Here is a 16,934-nt window from a genome sequence, read left to right as displayed (position 1 = left end):
CTAAATAGATGAATAAATCTATCAACAGATAAATTATCAAATTTTCCATGGGTGAGTGATTTATTAATCCAACTACACCATTTAATCATAATTTCCTCTAATTTCATAATTCTCAAACCAATTTCATAATTTATACAAAATCATTTATTTAATTCAAATTAGGGCAATCTCCCCCCTTTTCAAATATTATAACCAAGACCAAATTTCATCAATTACACCCAAGTTATACCATGTTCAAGATCTTTCATACATTTATGGTAACCAAATGTGGAAACCCCTCTTTCAAAAATCAACACCCAAACCCTAACTTTACCCAAATCTTCTCAAATCCCGCCATTTATAAAAAATGACCAATATCTAGGTTAAAACTCATAACAAAAAGTAGAATATCCCTACCTCAAATGGAAATGCTCAAAGAGGAAGAAGGAGTAACTTGAAGATGCTCCAAACTTGAACTTTTTCGGATCAAAAGGAAGCCCACGCGATACTCTATCCTTTTTACAAAGGGAGTAGGGCAGAGAGACTCTAGATCAAGGAGTATTTGTAGAGAGAGAGGCAGCCGATCTAGGGTTTTGAGTGAAGAAGGGACCAAAAAGTGATATAAAATCACACTGCTGCGAACTGATATATGCGAGGCTCTCTCGAGCAAAGGAGCTGTCGCTCGAGCGACCAGATACAACAAGTGGCCTCGTTCGAGCACAAGAAACGTCGCTCGAGCACACAATGCAAAGCTTCAAATCTGCCACCAACACAGACACACGCTCGAGCGCAAGAGTTCTTGCTCGAGCGAAGGAACAAAGAACACACGTCTCGCTCGAGCGCAAAAGTTCTCGCTTGAGCAAAAGCTGCTTCTAAGAAAGAAACCTAAGGACTCTCAACCCTCGTTCGAGCTCAAGAACCCTCGCTCGAGCGCAAGAAGCAAATACCCAAGGCTCGCTCGAGTGCAAAAAGCCTCGCTCAAGCGAAGAAGCCAAAACTTGGGCAGCAACCATTTGCACCAAAAGACAACTAACCTGTTCCAAACACGCCCAACAAGACCCAAAACTCAAATTCAAAGAATTAAAGGGAGGAAACAAGACAAAGACAATAACATACAACCAAGGAACCCGAGTCCGGGACACAATAAAAGTCGGGGTAAAACCTGGATCGCTATAGTTTCACTACCACAATTATAGTCACAACTATTATCAGACCATCACAACACCCTTTCACCTCCACAACCATTATCACTGTTGTCATAATCATTCCACCACTACTATAACTACTATCATTACACCACTACCACCACCCTCATCTTTTTACCATTACATTACCTCTCCACCATCACCATAACTACTATCTCTCTTTCTTCACCGACATTATCATTGGCATTATAGACACCATTATTGCCTTTATCACCATCAACTCACTATCACGATATAAAATTAAAAAATATAATTTTAAATAATAATTTTTTAATTTAATATTATACATACTAAGTAATTTATTTTAGTTCAACACTTAAATTTTTATCAAATAATTTTTCAACTTAAAAATTCAGCATTCATCTTTTCAATACTTAATTTTCAATTTTTAGTTTTTAGTTTTATCAAACACTACCTAAATGAACAAATGATTAAACATAGAATGGACATAGATTTCCCATAAGAAGTAAGACCCACATGATGTGAAATCCAAAGTGTAATTTACCAATGTAAAGGTTATTACCTTAATCCCTAAAATTACGTATGATTATAAGTTAGGTTCACGTCTAAAAATTACACTACCAAACTATAAAATATCACTTATCGCTTACTAAAATATTTAATAGTCTAAAAATGTGGTGTCCCACAATCTATCCCCTTAAACAATGTAATCTTCTAATTTCTAACTTTTTAAACCACAAGCTTCCACTATACACTTTTTTGATATAACAAGGAATTCTATTTATTTATTAATTATTTATATATATATATATATATATATATATATATATATATTCTACTCATGATTAATTGATATTAACGCGGTATTGAATTAAATTAAAAATTCGGGTGTCAAAAAATCTAAACTCATTGATTGTGGCCTGTTAATTTTGATCTGTCGATTCAAACCATAAATTATTTTTAACATAAAATTATGACCATGAACATTTGTATTTTATATTCTTTTTCTATTTTATATTCTTCTTCTTCTTTTTCTTCTTCTTCTTCTTTCTATTGCTATTTTTGTGCATGATGCATCAGGTATGTCAACGTGGGGCATAAAGGTGGTGAGAAACTTGTAAATCCATGACGTGCAAAGAACCCATGATGAGCAAAGAATGTGGTTGTAAGTTGAAGTATCCAACAATTGCAAATTGAAGGAAGAAATTGCCTAAAGCAGTTGTTGAAGAGAAATGTGGGATAATGCCATGATATTGAGAGAGTGGTAGCATGGGTAGGTGCTTGAAGGCAAAGGAAAATTGGCTGGACAACGCCTATAAATTGCTTGGACAATGGAGAGATAGAGGACATCAAAAAATCATCAAACCCATTAGTCTTTTCTTTATCTTTAGGAGTAGTCTACCTTAATTCTTACAAGTAGATTATCTTAATTTTTAGGAGTAGCTTTCAACAATTTGTAATTTTGTAAACTTAGAAGATTTCAATAGAAGTTTTTTTGTATTTACTTTACTCTGTCAATTGTTAATTGTTTCAAAGAAGTCTTTGTACTTTCAAGGCAATTTGAATCAAATACACAGTCGCTTGATCTCTTTGTTTGGATTGTTTGTTTAAATTATTGTGTGATCCTATCGATTTGGGGTAAACATAATTTTTACTAACACAATTATAAGGAATTTAATACGCTTTTCAATTCAAATTCTAAATTGACTGAGAATATTGGTAAAGCAGTTGCTTAAATTGAGTATGCTAGTGCTATTGGCGGTTTAATGTAACTTATGCTTTGGACTAGACCAGATATAGCCTTTGCTATGTGCAAAATGAGTCAATTTACGAGTAATCGAGGTAGTGAACATTGGAAAGCTAATAGTTGAATCTTTGGTTACCTTAAGAAGACCATAGGATTCAAACTATTCTACAAGGAATTTTTCTTGTTGTATTTAAGGGATATATTGACGTTAGTTAGATTACAAGTCAATGAGATAATAAGTCAACTTCTAGATGGGTTTTTCTCCTTGGTAGGGGTGCTATTTCATGGGCATCTAAGAAGCAAACATGTTGTTGGACCATTTTAATATCTTTTATTTATTTATTTATTTATATTGTTCTTGAATCTTCTTTTATTTTATTCATGAATCTCATCTTGTTCATGTATTGAGATTCATTGCTTTGGTATCCTTTTGTTTTGTTCATGAATTAAGATTAATTAGAATTCATGAACTTGGTGGTGAGTTAATGTTTGGTACACTCTCCATTTTCTTTAGGTTCTTGGTCATTTGTATGTCTTAGTGGCCTATAAATAGTCGATCTCATCTACTCTTTTCTACATCAACTCACCAACTATTTTTCTATACTTGAGAGATTACTATCAAAGAATGGTGTTTTTCTTAATGGAACTTTGGGTTCACCATCTTGTGCAGAGTTGGCCTGAACCATACGACAAGTGGTCAGGCTGTTGTATCCTGGAGGGGACAAGTCATAGTTTTGTGACTACTGCACCGGTATTTGGGTTCTTCCTACCGCAGTGGGCTTGATCTCCTTAAAGAAAACGAGATATCTGTGCCTCAGCCTGATCTATTTGTATCTCATTTTCTTTGTATTATTTATCAATAAAATATATTTTTCTGGTATTTTCCCCAATAATTTTAAGGAGATCAATCGTGGATCAAGTACCAAAAAAAACCAGTGATGGAATTGGAGATCTCAACAAGCCTTTCAAGTTCAAGGGAGTTCATTTTAAGAGGTGGAAAGGAAAAATTCTTTTTCACCTTAGCCTTTTGAAAGTTGCATATGTTCTTACCGAAAAGAACCCAAACAAAATCCCAACCGAGGAGATGAATGATGAAGACTACGAGGCACATGAAGCAAAAGTGGCTTCCTACAATACAGATGAGTATAAATGTTGTTTTTATCTCTTAAATTGCCTTACTGATTAATTTTATGATTATTACTATGACACCACTTACACTTTGTCTTCTATTAACTTTTGGCATGCTCGCTTGTGTCATATTAACAGTAAATATGTGGTAATCATGAGTAGTTTAAGATTAATTCCTAAAGTGACAAAAAAATTTGAGAAATGTGAAGTTTGCAGTAAAGCAAAAATCACCAAGAGGCCTCATAAAAGTGTTGAAAAAAATACCGAATTGCTAGAATTATTTCATACTGATTTGTGTGAGTTTGAAGGAATTTTAACTCGGGGTGGTAACCAATATTTTATCACTTTTATTGATGATTTTTCAAAATACACAAACGTATATTTATTAAAAAATAAAAGTGATGCTTTTGAGAAATTTAAACAATTCTTTCTTGAAGTGAAAAATCAATTCGGTAAAAAGATTAAGAGAATTAGAAGTGATAGAGGCCGGTAGTATGAATCTCTTGGATTCAACTCTTTTGTTCAGTCATTGAGAATTATTCATGAGACTACTCCACCATATTCACCTTTATCCAATGGCGTAGCTGAAAGAAAAAATAAAACGTTAATTGACTTGACGACTGCTATGCTTATTGATTTAGGTGCTCCCTCAAATCTTTGGGGCGAGGCTATTTTGACAGCTTGCCATGTGACAAATAGAGTGCCACACAAAAATACTAAACTTGTACCTTATGAGTTGTGGCGGGGGCATAAACCAAATCTAGGTTATTTGAGGATTTGGGGTTGTTTAGCTTTTGTGAGGCTTGCAGATCCTAAACGACCTAAATTGCGTGAACGAGCTACCACCTATGCTTTTCTTGGGTATGCGTTGCATAGTACAGTTTATATATTTTTTGAAAATAAATTTCCTTTCAAATCTAGAAATAGTCGGGGTCAAATAATTTTTGAAAATATTTTATCCGTGCCTAACTCTTCTACTCCTTCTCAAGTTTTTCAAAAACAAGAAAATTTTCAAATCCAACCAAGAAGAAGTAAACGAGCTAGAGTTGAAAAAGATTTTGGCCATGACTATTATCTTTACAATGTGGAAGAAATTCCTCTTATAGTGCAAAAAGCTTTATCATCACCTGATGCTATTTTCTGGAAAAAGGCTATAAATGATGAGATAGATTCACTACTTTCAAATAAAACATGGAAACTAGTGGATTTACCTCCAGGTTGTAAAACTAGTGGGTGTAAATGGGTCCTTCGTAAAAAACTTAAACCGGATGGAACTATAGATAAATATAAAGCGAGGCTTGTCGCTAAAGGTTTTAAGCAACAAGTTGATCTTGATTTCTTTGATACTTTTTCTCCAGTTACTAGAATTACATCCATTAGACTGTTGATAGCAGTGGCTGCAATACATGATTTAAAAATTCATCAAATAGATGTGAAAACATCATTTTTAAATGAAAATCTAGATGAGGAGATTTACATGGACTAACTCGAAGGCTTTGTGGAGCTTGGCCAAGAAAGCAAGGTGTGTAAGCTAACTAAATCCCTTTATGGTTTAAAACAAGCTCCTAAACAGTGGCATGAGAAATTTGATTCATGCATGCTTGAGAATGGCTATAAGACTAATGAATGTGATAAGTGCATATATTATAAAACTTATGAGAATGCACATGTAATTATTAGCCTATATATGGATGATCTACTTATCTTTGACTCTAATTTGCATATTATAAATGAGACTAAAAATATGCTTAATAGCCACTTTGATATAAAAGATCTTGGTGAAGCCAATTTTATTTTTGGGAATTAAAATTACCAAGACTAATGATGGCATTTTTCTTGATCAATCGCATTATGTTGAGAAAATTTTAAAGAAATATAATTTTCTAGATTGCAAACATGTTGCTACTCCTTTTGATGCAAGCATACATTTATCTGTTGTAACAAATGAAAAAGAAGTGATTAATCAAAAGGAATATGCCAGCATGATTGGTAGTTTGAGATATGCTACTGACTGTACTAGACCTGACATTGCATATGTTGTTGGAGTACTTACCAGGTTTACTAGCAAGCCAAGTTGAGATCATTGGCTAGCCATGGGAAGAATTATGAGATATTTATCTGGTACCAAAAATTATGGTTTGTTTTATAATAAGTATCCTGCGGTACTTGAGGGATATAGTGATGCCGATTGGAACACTTTGTCAGGTGATTCTCTCTCTACCTCGGGTTTTATTTTTACCTTAGGTGGTGGTGCTATATGTTGGAAATCTAAAAAATAGACTATAATTGCTAATTCTACAATGGAAGCTGAGCTTATAGCATTAGCTTCAACATGTAAAGAAGCGAATTGGTTGAGAGATTTGTTACATGAAATCCCTTTTTGGGAAAAACCAATTCCTCTTGTGTTAATTTGTTGTGATAGCACTACTGCTATTGGTAGAGTGAACAACCATCTTTGTAATGGTAAATCCAAACTTATTCGAAGGAAACACAGTATTGTGAGACCCTATTTGAGTAATGGCATCATAACTATGAATTATGTAAGATCTTGTGATAATCTTGCGATAATCTTGCGGATCCGTTAACCAAGGCCTTGGCGAGAGATAGGGTCTGGAATACGTAGAGGGAAATGAGTTTGAAGCCTACAAAATCATAAACCATGTATGAGGATACCCCAATCTAGGAACCAGAGATCTTGTAACTAGATTCAATGGGAAGAACGAATCATATGGTGGTTGTAAAAATGCACTCCTTAATATTTTGTTATCTATCCCTATGATGTAAGTGCATTTATCCCGTAATGTTGGAGGGTGGAGTTTTTATACTCTTAATGAAATTCCGTAGCTCTTGTTGAGTGGGTGTAGACACCCCATTTTTGACCGTCCTCAAGACTTGGACGTCACCGCTTGAACACTCGGTGATCATCCATGTTTTGTGTTCGTCTTGAGCTCCCGGAGGCATCGGCTACGCGCCTTGCCTCAGGATCTCTCGACTCGACCGTTTTGTGTCTGGTTTTGCACCAAACACTTGTGTTTTTGCTTTGGAGGGCAGGGAATGGCTTTTGGGACATCCCCACACTCCACCGGCCATGGCTTGAGGCCACCGGCTATGTTATGTTGCCATCGGCCAAATGTGATGGCCGGCCGGCTAATTTGACTGCCGGTCGACCACTTTGATGGTCGGCCGGCCAAATGTGGTTTTCAACAGATATTTCTGCAGACAACTAGCAGCTGTCAATCCAAGCCATATCCCAGCCCATGCCTGGACGTGGGACTTCTGAGGGGGCTGCAGATTGATATATCAATATCAATCAAGCTCTCTCTAAAGAAAGAGAGATATACAAGAGGAAGAGGAGGAGATATACAAAAAAAGGAGCAAAAATCTCTCTCTCTCTCTACATTTTTCTGCCTCTCTCTCTAAGGTTTAGGGCTTGTTTGTGCTCAAAAGTGCATTTTCTTTGCACTTTTGCATACAAACACCTAGTTCTCTACTCTCTTTATTGAGCTGAGGTCCTTGAAGGTGATTTTTGGGTTGATTTGAAGCATTTTCTTGGTCCAAAAGTTGCTGATTTGCTGTTGTGCTTCAAGGGTGAGCTTTTACCTCTTTTAAGCCTTGTTTTCATAGCTTGTTTTGCCATATTTGAAACTGTTTTTGAGCTTAACATATAACATAGAAAAGTCTTGCTTTTGAGTGCTCTAAATAGTTTGCTAAGGGTGTTTTAAGCTTTGGGGTTGTTTGACCCCTCTTAAAGCTTGTTTGGCCCTTGTTTTGTGCCATTTTGGTTGAGCTCCGGGACCATTGTGTTTGGGCCTCCTCACCACTGAAATCCCTCAATATTTCAGTGATGAGGACGGTTCCTTAAGGTCCTAGGAAGGAGAGGGCCACCCCCTCTCCTTGTTGTCCTTGAAAAGGGCCATTTTTAGCCTCTTGAGGAAGCATATAGTTTGAGTGTGTATTGACCATGCCTTGACTGATTTTCATGCTTATTATGTCATAATATAGCATTGTTGTATGTTGGTTTGGACACACCTTACATGCCTTGCATACATGTCTTGTAATGCCACATTTTTCCTTAACATGCTTTAAGTGTAGACCCTTGTTTTAGCATGATTTAGGCTTAGCTTTGTGAAGCTTACATGTATATTTTGATGTGCTAAGGGACTGTTTTAGGTCATTTGAGTCATTCATATCTTGCTTTGTATAGGTACCATGCAATCCCTCTTGAATGCCTTAAGTTTTGGCCTCTCTAGCATGCATTACTTGCATTGTTTTAGTGGTTTGGAACCACTTACCATGTTATTTCAGTCCTTATAACATGCTTGTATGCTTGCCTTCGATGCCTCTTTAATGCCTTGAAAGCTTATGTTGTATGCTCCATGTTTAGCCTCTTTTGCATGCTTCCATGTTTAAGCCACTTGGATACCATCTAGGTGTTCCCTTTGCATGGTCTAGGCCTACCTTGAACCTGTTTTAAGCCATCTTGGCCTTGTGAGGCTTGGTTGTCTTGGCCATGGTTCAAGTCTCCTTGACTAGCTTCAAGTACTCGGACCAATTGTATGCTTTGCTTGTTTTGATTAATTGGTTTGGCACCTCTCTTTCATGCAATTTCAGAGCTTATGATACATGCCATATGCCCATGTTTGTCTTCCTATTAAGTGTGCTTAAAGGTTGCTTATTTGATGTTCAAGTGTTAGCCCATTAACATGTGCATGTGTGTGTGTGTGTTGGTCCTCATGTTTGAGCACTTTGGCCACTGATTTTGGCATTCTTGTGAGCCATCCTAAATTAGTCTAAGTCCATCCCCTTTGCTTGATTGTGTGCTCACCCTGTATGTTTGCTTGCATACTTGCATATTCGCATTGCATTGCTATGTTGTATGCTAGTTCACATGCTTAGGATTGCATTGCATGAGTATGCATGCTTGACCTCTTGAAGTGAGTATGATAGAGGTTGAATTTAATTTGTTTGATCATATGCATTACATTCCATATCAAGATGCACACTTGATTTTTTGAGTCATCATGCATGGAAGTGCGCGATTGGTGGTCCGAGAATCGAAGACCATATCCCTTTGAGTCATAAGTATGATAAGAGGTGTGATTGGTGCATACATTGCTTGAAATGCATTGCCATGCCATGTTTTGTCCTCTGCTGCTGTCAAACCAATTTTTGCAGGAAGATTTGGCCGGCCGGCAGTGTTGCGAGCCGACCGGCAAAGAGTGTTTGGCCGAGAGTATAACGTTTAGCCGATGACCATTCTAAATGGCCGGTGATGATCCCACTCAGCCGGTGGTGTTCCAAAACACTCAGAGAAGCAACCTTGGGAGTTGTGCAATTTTCAGAAAAGCAGAACAGTCAAAGCAGAGGCAACTTATGCATGACAGTGACTTTCCGAGCGGAGCCGAGCGCGCATTGCATTGGGCCCTCTTCCCGAGGTCATTTACTGCTTTCATTGGATTAGTTAATTTGTTAATTAATTAATTAGTCTGTAATATTTAATTAGCTTGTAGGTTAATTAACTTGTATTATTCTTTCGGTCCCTCTGAGCGAGGGCAAATCTGTAATAAGTGTGGATGCGTGTGTGCATGTCTTCCAACCCCTACTTCTTTCTCCCTTTTACTTACCTGCTTTGATGGTTAGTACTAGGACATGTTTACTTTAGCATACCTTATGCTATGCATGCGTGCATCATTCATTAGTCTTGCATGCACCAGACTCAGAGCACCATACTAACTGCATAAGTATTTCAAATCTAACTTGAATACATGCTACTTGTGCATTTTCACATGTCATTTATAGACTAGCCGAGCCTACTCTAGTGACATCCCGTATGCGTTGCATTAGGCATTTAAACATGGACTTGGATCATGCATGATTTCTAACATGTTCTTGTTTTTTCTTGGAGTACTTGGTAAGCATTTATGCTTTAGCATACCGCATGCGTATGAGTGTTGCCATAACAACATGATTACCATGAGGCTAGTTGCTTATGTGATATAACTGCTTGAATGCCTGTGGATGGAGGTTGAATTACCTAATTGGAATAATGCATTAAAACTGTGAGTTTTAAGCCCACTAGACAGTAGCAAAACCATCTTTTCTAAAGCCCACTTGAGGGTGGCGAAATCTACATTTTTAGCCTACTTGCGAGTAGCAAACCATTTTCAAAACAAGCATGAAATGTTTTGTTCCAATTTAGGCAATTTGGTCTATACTTGTTTGCTTTGCACATAAAATAGTAATTCTAGGCTAATAACCGGAATAAGAACACATAACGTTTTCAAAAACTGGATATCATGGTTAGTAGAGGCCGATCTTCGGATCGGGCGAAAGGGGGTGCTCATAGCTGACCTTCCCCAATCGTACCCAAGTTCCCGAGCCGAGGCAACTTTGGTAATGACGGACACGTGGCCTTTGGCACCGAGTCAGGGTTTCCTAAATTCCCCCATAAAAAATATTTAGGTGGCGACTCTGTATCTGGCAAAGCAGTCCATGTTTGGCACTTCTTTTCAAAAATCTGTTTCTCAAAACAATTTGCCGGATTTGGACTCTTTGGTTCAGATTAAGGACCGTGACACAAATTGAGTCCAAACTGTAGCATGAGGCCCGAGTGCGCGTCTACAGTTTTTGGCGACTCTGTTGGGGATTTAGAGAGCTTGACTCGAACTCGTGATATCCTGTTTTGATTTCATTTATGTGTTTCTTTGCATTGCATGTGCATTGGTGCGCCTAGGACACCGTGTTTGCCATCTGCCATTCCTGAACGGTTTGCCGGAGGTTTGAATTTGTCAAAGCATACCATAAGGCTGACCGGTTGTGGGCTCTGACAGTATGGGAACATAAACCCTGATTTTTACCAGGGCACCCTTTTCGACCATTCGACCTAGTGCATATCGAAATCCATAGTGACCATTCCAACTAGGACAGGTTGTTTACCCGATGTTAGGTTGTTTGAAAACTGCTGCGTGCATAGTGAAACCCTAGCTCCTGACAAAATAGGACCGGGAAACCCTACCCCTCCATAGGGGTGTTTTGGCTCTCTTTACTTGCTATGTGTTTTTAGAGTGTATCTATGCAGCGGAACACACATATCAGTTCACAAGTTTGAGTATCAGACCTGAGGACATCAGTGTCAGTTTATGAGAATCAGTTATATCTGTGGGTATCCGATTCAGTAGTTTGGGGGCAGTGATTTCAGGCAAAAGTGATCAGTAATAGAGTACAGTTATTCAGCTATACTAGCATCTATTCTGATTGGTCCGAAATGCTGCATGTTTTCTCTTTCAAGGTTCAGAAGAGTTGATACAGAATAGCTAGTGTTCCTCCTTGCTGAGACAAGACAGATATTTGATTCGTCAGTCACCGTTCAGTACAGCAAACTTATCATGACGCAAAATTCAGAGGAGATTGTGGTTATGACGGCCGCATCAGACCAAGGAATCACTCTGTAAACCGAGACCAATGTCGATGTACCGCATCCACCCAGGTCGCCTGTCGCGCACCCGGTCTGGACCCCCCAGTTGTATCAGGCTCGTGAGCCCACCACGTTTGAATTGATGGGAATGATAGGCGACCTCCAGAGATCCGTGGCCGATCTGGCCTATGGAATGTCGGCTTCGCCACCAGCAGCACCGTATGTCGAGAATTTTATACCACAGGAGCCCCCGCTACTAGGGCGGATTGTGATCGAGCTCAGCCAACCAAAGGTTGCCTCCAGCTACAGTAACGATGTGTCAGCAACAACCGGGCTTCGCTCTGATGTAGTAACCCAAACCCCCGATCAGGCTGAGGCCAGAGACAAAAACAAAATGAAGGAAGATGCCGATCCCATCGAACAACTGCTGTGGGCAGCCGAGGCTTTGAAAGCCAGGGGGATGAATAAGCAACAAGTATTTGCGGTCATGACTAAAGCTGTGGATGAGGCTTTCCCCACTCTAACCGAAGGCGGTTCAAGCCGGGCGAAAAATTGGGATGGGCCCCGTCATGCCAAGACAGTCCTTGTCATCCCTAACCCTGCACCAGGAAAAGATCAGAAAGTCAAGGCAGTGCCTGCCGACCCTTTCGCTAGTGCGTCTAGCAAGAATCCTCAGGCTTCAAAGTACCTGCCTCGAGGGCGCAGAGCCTTTCATGCCCTCTACATGCCTCTGTCTAGGGCATTTCAAATATTGGCTAAAAAGGGGCATCTTAAACCCCTCGAGCCTCGGCCTCTCCCGAAGAATCTCCCTCTCTCGCATGATGCTACCTTGTACTGCGCGTACCACCAACAGTCCGGTCACGGTACCGATGGTTGTTTCCGCCTTCGTCATGAAGTGCAAGATTTGATCGACAATGAGGTCATCCTCCCGCCTACCTCAGCAAAGTCTGTTACCACTGAGCTGTTGGACTTCAAGGATACTGCAAGTTTGTGATCAGGGGTTAGACCACCTGCGGGCGGCGCTTGGTGTATTTTGGATGTGGCTTCTGGCACGCATTTTTGGAGCATCTGCGAATGCTAGTTTTGTAAATCCTGGCTCGCGTGTCGGGTTAGTCTTTTGTTTTATTTTGAGTCTGTCTCATTGTCTTGAGTCAGTCCTTTTGCTTATCAGTCCGTCTTGTTGTAGCGAGTCAGTTCCCTTTGTATAAGAATGTCGGGTGATTCCGGAGCTGTTGCCTCGAACACCGTTTTGTAATTATCCTTTTGCTTTTCTTTTGAGTCTGTCTCTATCGTGGAGCCAGTTGCAACCAGGGAATCTGAATGAAACAGCTGCGGCTATCATGTTTCCATGCTTACTACTATTCTGAATTAGTTGTGCCAGGGGATTTGAATGGAACAGCAGTACATTCCACCTATTCTCTTGTGCCCCGAAAATCATTGCATTGACCTAAGTTTTTCAAAGTTGTTTTTGAACATTGTGATGAAAACGAAGAGGAAGGAATTCCTCGGGTTTTTGCAAAAATTTGATCATTTGAGAGAAAAAGAGGCATGCCAAGCCTTTAATGATCGAAATCATGCTTGTCAGCGTGAGTACTGAGAAGAACCCTGGCTTGATCCAGACTGGTTCCACACTATCTTCAGCACGAGCGATTTGTCGCTTCTTTAAAAAAAAAAACTTTCAAAAAACAGAATGTTCTGCGCAATCCTACGAAGACCTGTGTGGAATCGCTCTTGAGATTGTGCAGCCTAGGATCGCTCTCAGCCTCGAGATTCGACCCCTCATTTTCAAACCTTGAACTTGGATTCAGAAGTTTCAACGATTAACCACAATGTGAGGCCTGTGTGGCCTGATTTGAAGCAGCCCATGAATTAGGGGCAGGGAAGTCAGATCAAGAAGATCACATGTCATCAAAAGAAGCTTGCAAAGCTAGATCAGAAGCACCCCTCGAACCAGGGGCAAAAGATGTCAGATTATACTCGAAGAGCCGAAGATGGATCATTCCACAAATCAATGACAATCGGCAAGAATGCCAAATCCCAGAGGGAGGAAAGAAGAAAGTATTGCTGAAGAAAAACTGAGTTCCGATCCACAACACTAGGGGCAAATTCAGCCTCCATTGGATGGACTCCTGCATCGTCAGCGAACAACAGCCGTTCTCCTAGATTCAGATGATTTCAGGATCTCAAACCATTCAACATGGACAAAACTACACTTTTACCCTTGAGAGGCTCGCTGGGCCGAAAACCCGGAAGGGCGACCCAGGCAAAAGTTAGAGCAAGAGAAAAGAAAAGAACAAAAGAGAAAAACGCAAAAAAAGAAGAAAATGAAAAAAAAAAAGAAAAGATGAAAAAAAAATGAAAAGAATTGAAAAGAAAAGAAGAACAAAGCTCGCAAGGTTGAAAACCCAAAGGGGCGGCCTTGGCAAAAGTTAGAGCGCAAAAGGAGAGGTTAAATACCCGAGTGTACCTTAACCGAAACTACGTAAGGCTTGATTCCCATGTTTGGGATACGTAGGCAACTTCATCCTGAAGTCCAGCCCCCAACGCTTTCATAGCGCCTCAGTCCATGTAATGGTTTTGATTATTCTTGCCCTCCCCAAATCCGATAGTTCGGTTGTGACAACCGGATATCTAGGCAGCTTCGCCCTGAAGTCCAGCCACCAACATTTTCAAAGTGACTGTGTCCATATATTGGTTTTGACCATCTTCGTCTTCTCTGTATCCGAGAAAGTCCGGTCGGGATCATCATTAATAAGGACTGACTACACTATGCTGCGGCATCATCCAGACAAGGGGCAACTTTCCATTGCCATGAGTCGCCATTCAAACCAGGGGCAACTTTCCGTTGCTATACAGTATCCTTCGAACAAGGGGCAATTTTCCTTCGGATCCGAGATTGTGCATCTCAAGCGTAGGTTCCGTGCTCATTAAGCATTGGCCATTTGCAAAAATAGTTTTTGAAAATTTTTACTGAGGTTGACCATTTTCTCGAAAATTATTTTATTTTCCAAAACTGGACCATTTTCTTGGACCCAAAAAGGAGAATTTTCAGTGCTCATAGCCTGACCTGCATGATTTTCAAATCAAAAACCGAACAAGTATGTTAACCTAACTCTCATATGGTCAAAATTGTTTTAGTAGAAAGCCAAAACAAAAAATGGTCAAAATGATGAACTAGGGGCACAGTTGAGTCAGGTGTTCTGTCTTTACCCCGTGGTTAACATTCCTTGCCATAAAGACACTCTACCCGCCAGAAAGGGCACAATTGGAGCTGTCATTAAAGGGCTGAAAGCTCTCTCAACCTCCGAGCAACGAGGTATCGAACCAAGTGCGAAGCACGAATTGGAATGGGTCAAGATACTTCATTCCCCATCTGGGGCATCGACCAAGCGTCACCAGAAGGAATAGCCGCGAGCTGATACGGTTGAGCGTGAACCCACAACTTCCTATTCATCCATTAAACACCCTGGGGAGGGATAAAAATGAGAGAATAAAGAATAGAGAGGTGTAAGTTGAGAGAAAAAGCGAGCCGAAGGGTTTTGAGAAAAAAAAAACGAGCTTGAGTGCCAGAGGGAAGTGAGAATCACAAATAAGAAAGGGCAGGAAACACTACCCGGAGAAATTGGCTCCTCGCGAACTGAGAGGTCTCTTGTCTTTATAACACGTCTGTGTGTCGTGTCTTTTGTTTTGTTTACCTCAACTTTTGTTTTAAGTCTTTTTCAAGTGTTACTCGATGTGTTTAGGTCGTGTACCCTTTTGTTGAGTCATAGTATGCTGTGTTCAGTTGTAGGCTCAATACCCGGCTGAGAACCCTTTTCTTATTTTCAAAAAAATCGTTTTGTGCTCAGAATGCTGTGCCATTCTGCACATTTGTGCAAAAACATGATTTGGTTCTTTCATACAAACTGCAGGGTCCACCCCCGATAAGTGTGAACAGGAAAACACTAGGCCTCTTTGAAGCTTCTGGGTTTCAGATCGTATCTAAGTGTGCTTCAGCTTCAGTAGATTCAACCTTCATGGTCCGTCTTGTCAGAATTGGGCTGTTTGTTCAGGATCCGCTGTGTGCAAAATGAACCAAGCGCTGTCTTATGAGCTGTATGCAGATTAATCCCCAGTAGAGTATGAGCCGAGTGTTCAGAATGTGCAGTGGTTGGTATGGTTTGTTTTTGCTGTTGGCTAGTTCGTTATCTGATTATTACAATACAAGTGTTCAATTTTCAGACAACAGATCAATTTCATTTCGTTTGAGATGTAACATGATGTAATGCGGTACAATATATGAAATGTACAAATGCAACACTTTTTCAGACAAAAATTTTGTTTTCTTTCATCATCTTTTTTCAAGTACATGGTTTTGGAAATAAAAATCTGTCTGCGGCAATACAAGGTACTCTAGCTACCAGCAAAAGGTACAAAAGAAAAAGAAAAGAAAAAAAAACAGCAAAAGTCTGGATCAATGACAAAAGGCTGTAGGTCTAGGGGTCCGTCCTCGTCCTCTTCCTGGACGAAGGTCCAGGAGCATCATCAGCGCTGTCATCTGAGTCCGAGTCCGAGCCGTCTCCGGTCTCCTCCGACGACGACTCTGCCTCCGCCTCTGTCTCCGCCTCAAACTCGTCATCGTCTGGAACTGGCGCCCGTGAGCTACTCCCGACATGGGTGCGTCCCGCCTTGGTGCGGGGGTATACTCTCTCATCTCCTCCGGTAGGAATAGAAGGTCCAGCTGGAGCACCTCCTACAGCAGGGATCTGGAAGGGATGCTGAAAAGTACAAAAAGCAAATGCATCAGAATACTGTGAACAGAGTATCAGTGTAGAATGCAGTGTATGAGTACAGTGTGTGACTACTGTGAACGGAGTATCAGTGCAGAACGCAGTGTATGAGTACAGTGTGTGAATACTGTGAACAGAGTATCAGTGCAGAATGCAGTGTATGAGTACAGTGTGTGAATACTGTGAACAGAGTATCAGTGCATAATGCAGTGTATGAGTACAGTGTGTGAATGCCATGAGCAGTTTATCAGTACAGAATACAATGCATCAGATGCTGTGAGGGCAGTATGTCAGGTGTCGTTTTGTGTGTCAGAGTATGTGAAACAGTCTATGTATGGTTCGAGACCGTGGTCAGAAGGACATACCGGAATGCTATAAATGGATAGAAGGTCGAGACTCTGCTGGAGCATCCCCATCACTGAAGCGGTCAGCTCCAAGGACTGGCGAGTGTACTCAGAAGAGGCCTGCAAAAGTGTTAAGAAGCATCAATATTCTGTAGAATATCAAATCAAATGAAATGAACTAACTATGCAGAATGCAATATGTAGTAGTACATACCAGAGGCAGGTCGTAGAAACCGACCAACTCGTGATCAGGCAGAGGGGGAGCAATAGGGATCTGGTAGGTCGCCCCGCCACGCCCTCTGCATGTCATCGCCGTGGGCAGAGCAGGCCAACCAGCCCCCCGCCCTCCCTGAACTCCACTCCTGCTACGGACCCGAGCCCTCTTCG

At 40.4% G+C, this 16,934-nt stretch overlaps 1 protein-coding gene across 1 annotated transcript; it reads right to left on the bottom strand.

Annotated features, from left to right (window-relative positions):
• Window positions 1-15,734: 15,734 nt before the first annotated feature.
• On the bottom strand, window positions 15,735-16,662 carry LOC145794681 (uncharacterized). Its single transcript, XM_082877071.1, has 2 exons — window positions 16,569-16,662; window positions 15,735-16,191 (listed from the first exon to the last, which is right to left on the bottom strand). The coding sequence occupies exons 1-2, from the start codon at window positions 16,617-16,619 to the stop codon at window positions 15,910-15,912; spliced, it is 333 nt and encodes a 110-aa protein (XP_082733197.1). The 5' UTR covers window positions 16,620-16,662; the 3' UTR covers window positions 15,735-15,909.
• Window positions 16,663-16,934: the final 272 nt, after the last annotated feature.

Source organism: Camellia sinensis, chromosome 7 (assembly GCF_055761805.1).
Source record: "Camellia sinensis isolate YWXY chromosome 7, ASM5576180v1, whole genome shotgun sequence".
NCBI lineage: Eukaryota > Viridiplantae > Streptophyta > Magnoliopsida > Ericales > Theaceae > Camellia > Camellia sinensis.
This window is presented reverse-complemented; position numbering and strand designations above follow the sequence as displayed.

Coding starts and splice junctions, on each gene's coding strand:
- LOC145794681 (XM_082877071.1), bottom strand. CDS start 16,619: ATGGGGATGCTCCAGCAGAGTCTCGACCTTCTATCCATTTATAGCATT. Junction 16,192..16,568: donor TATCCATTTATAGCATTCCG/GTATGTCCTTCT, acceptor TGTACTTTTCAG/CATCCCTTCCAGATCCCTGC.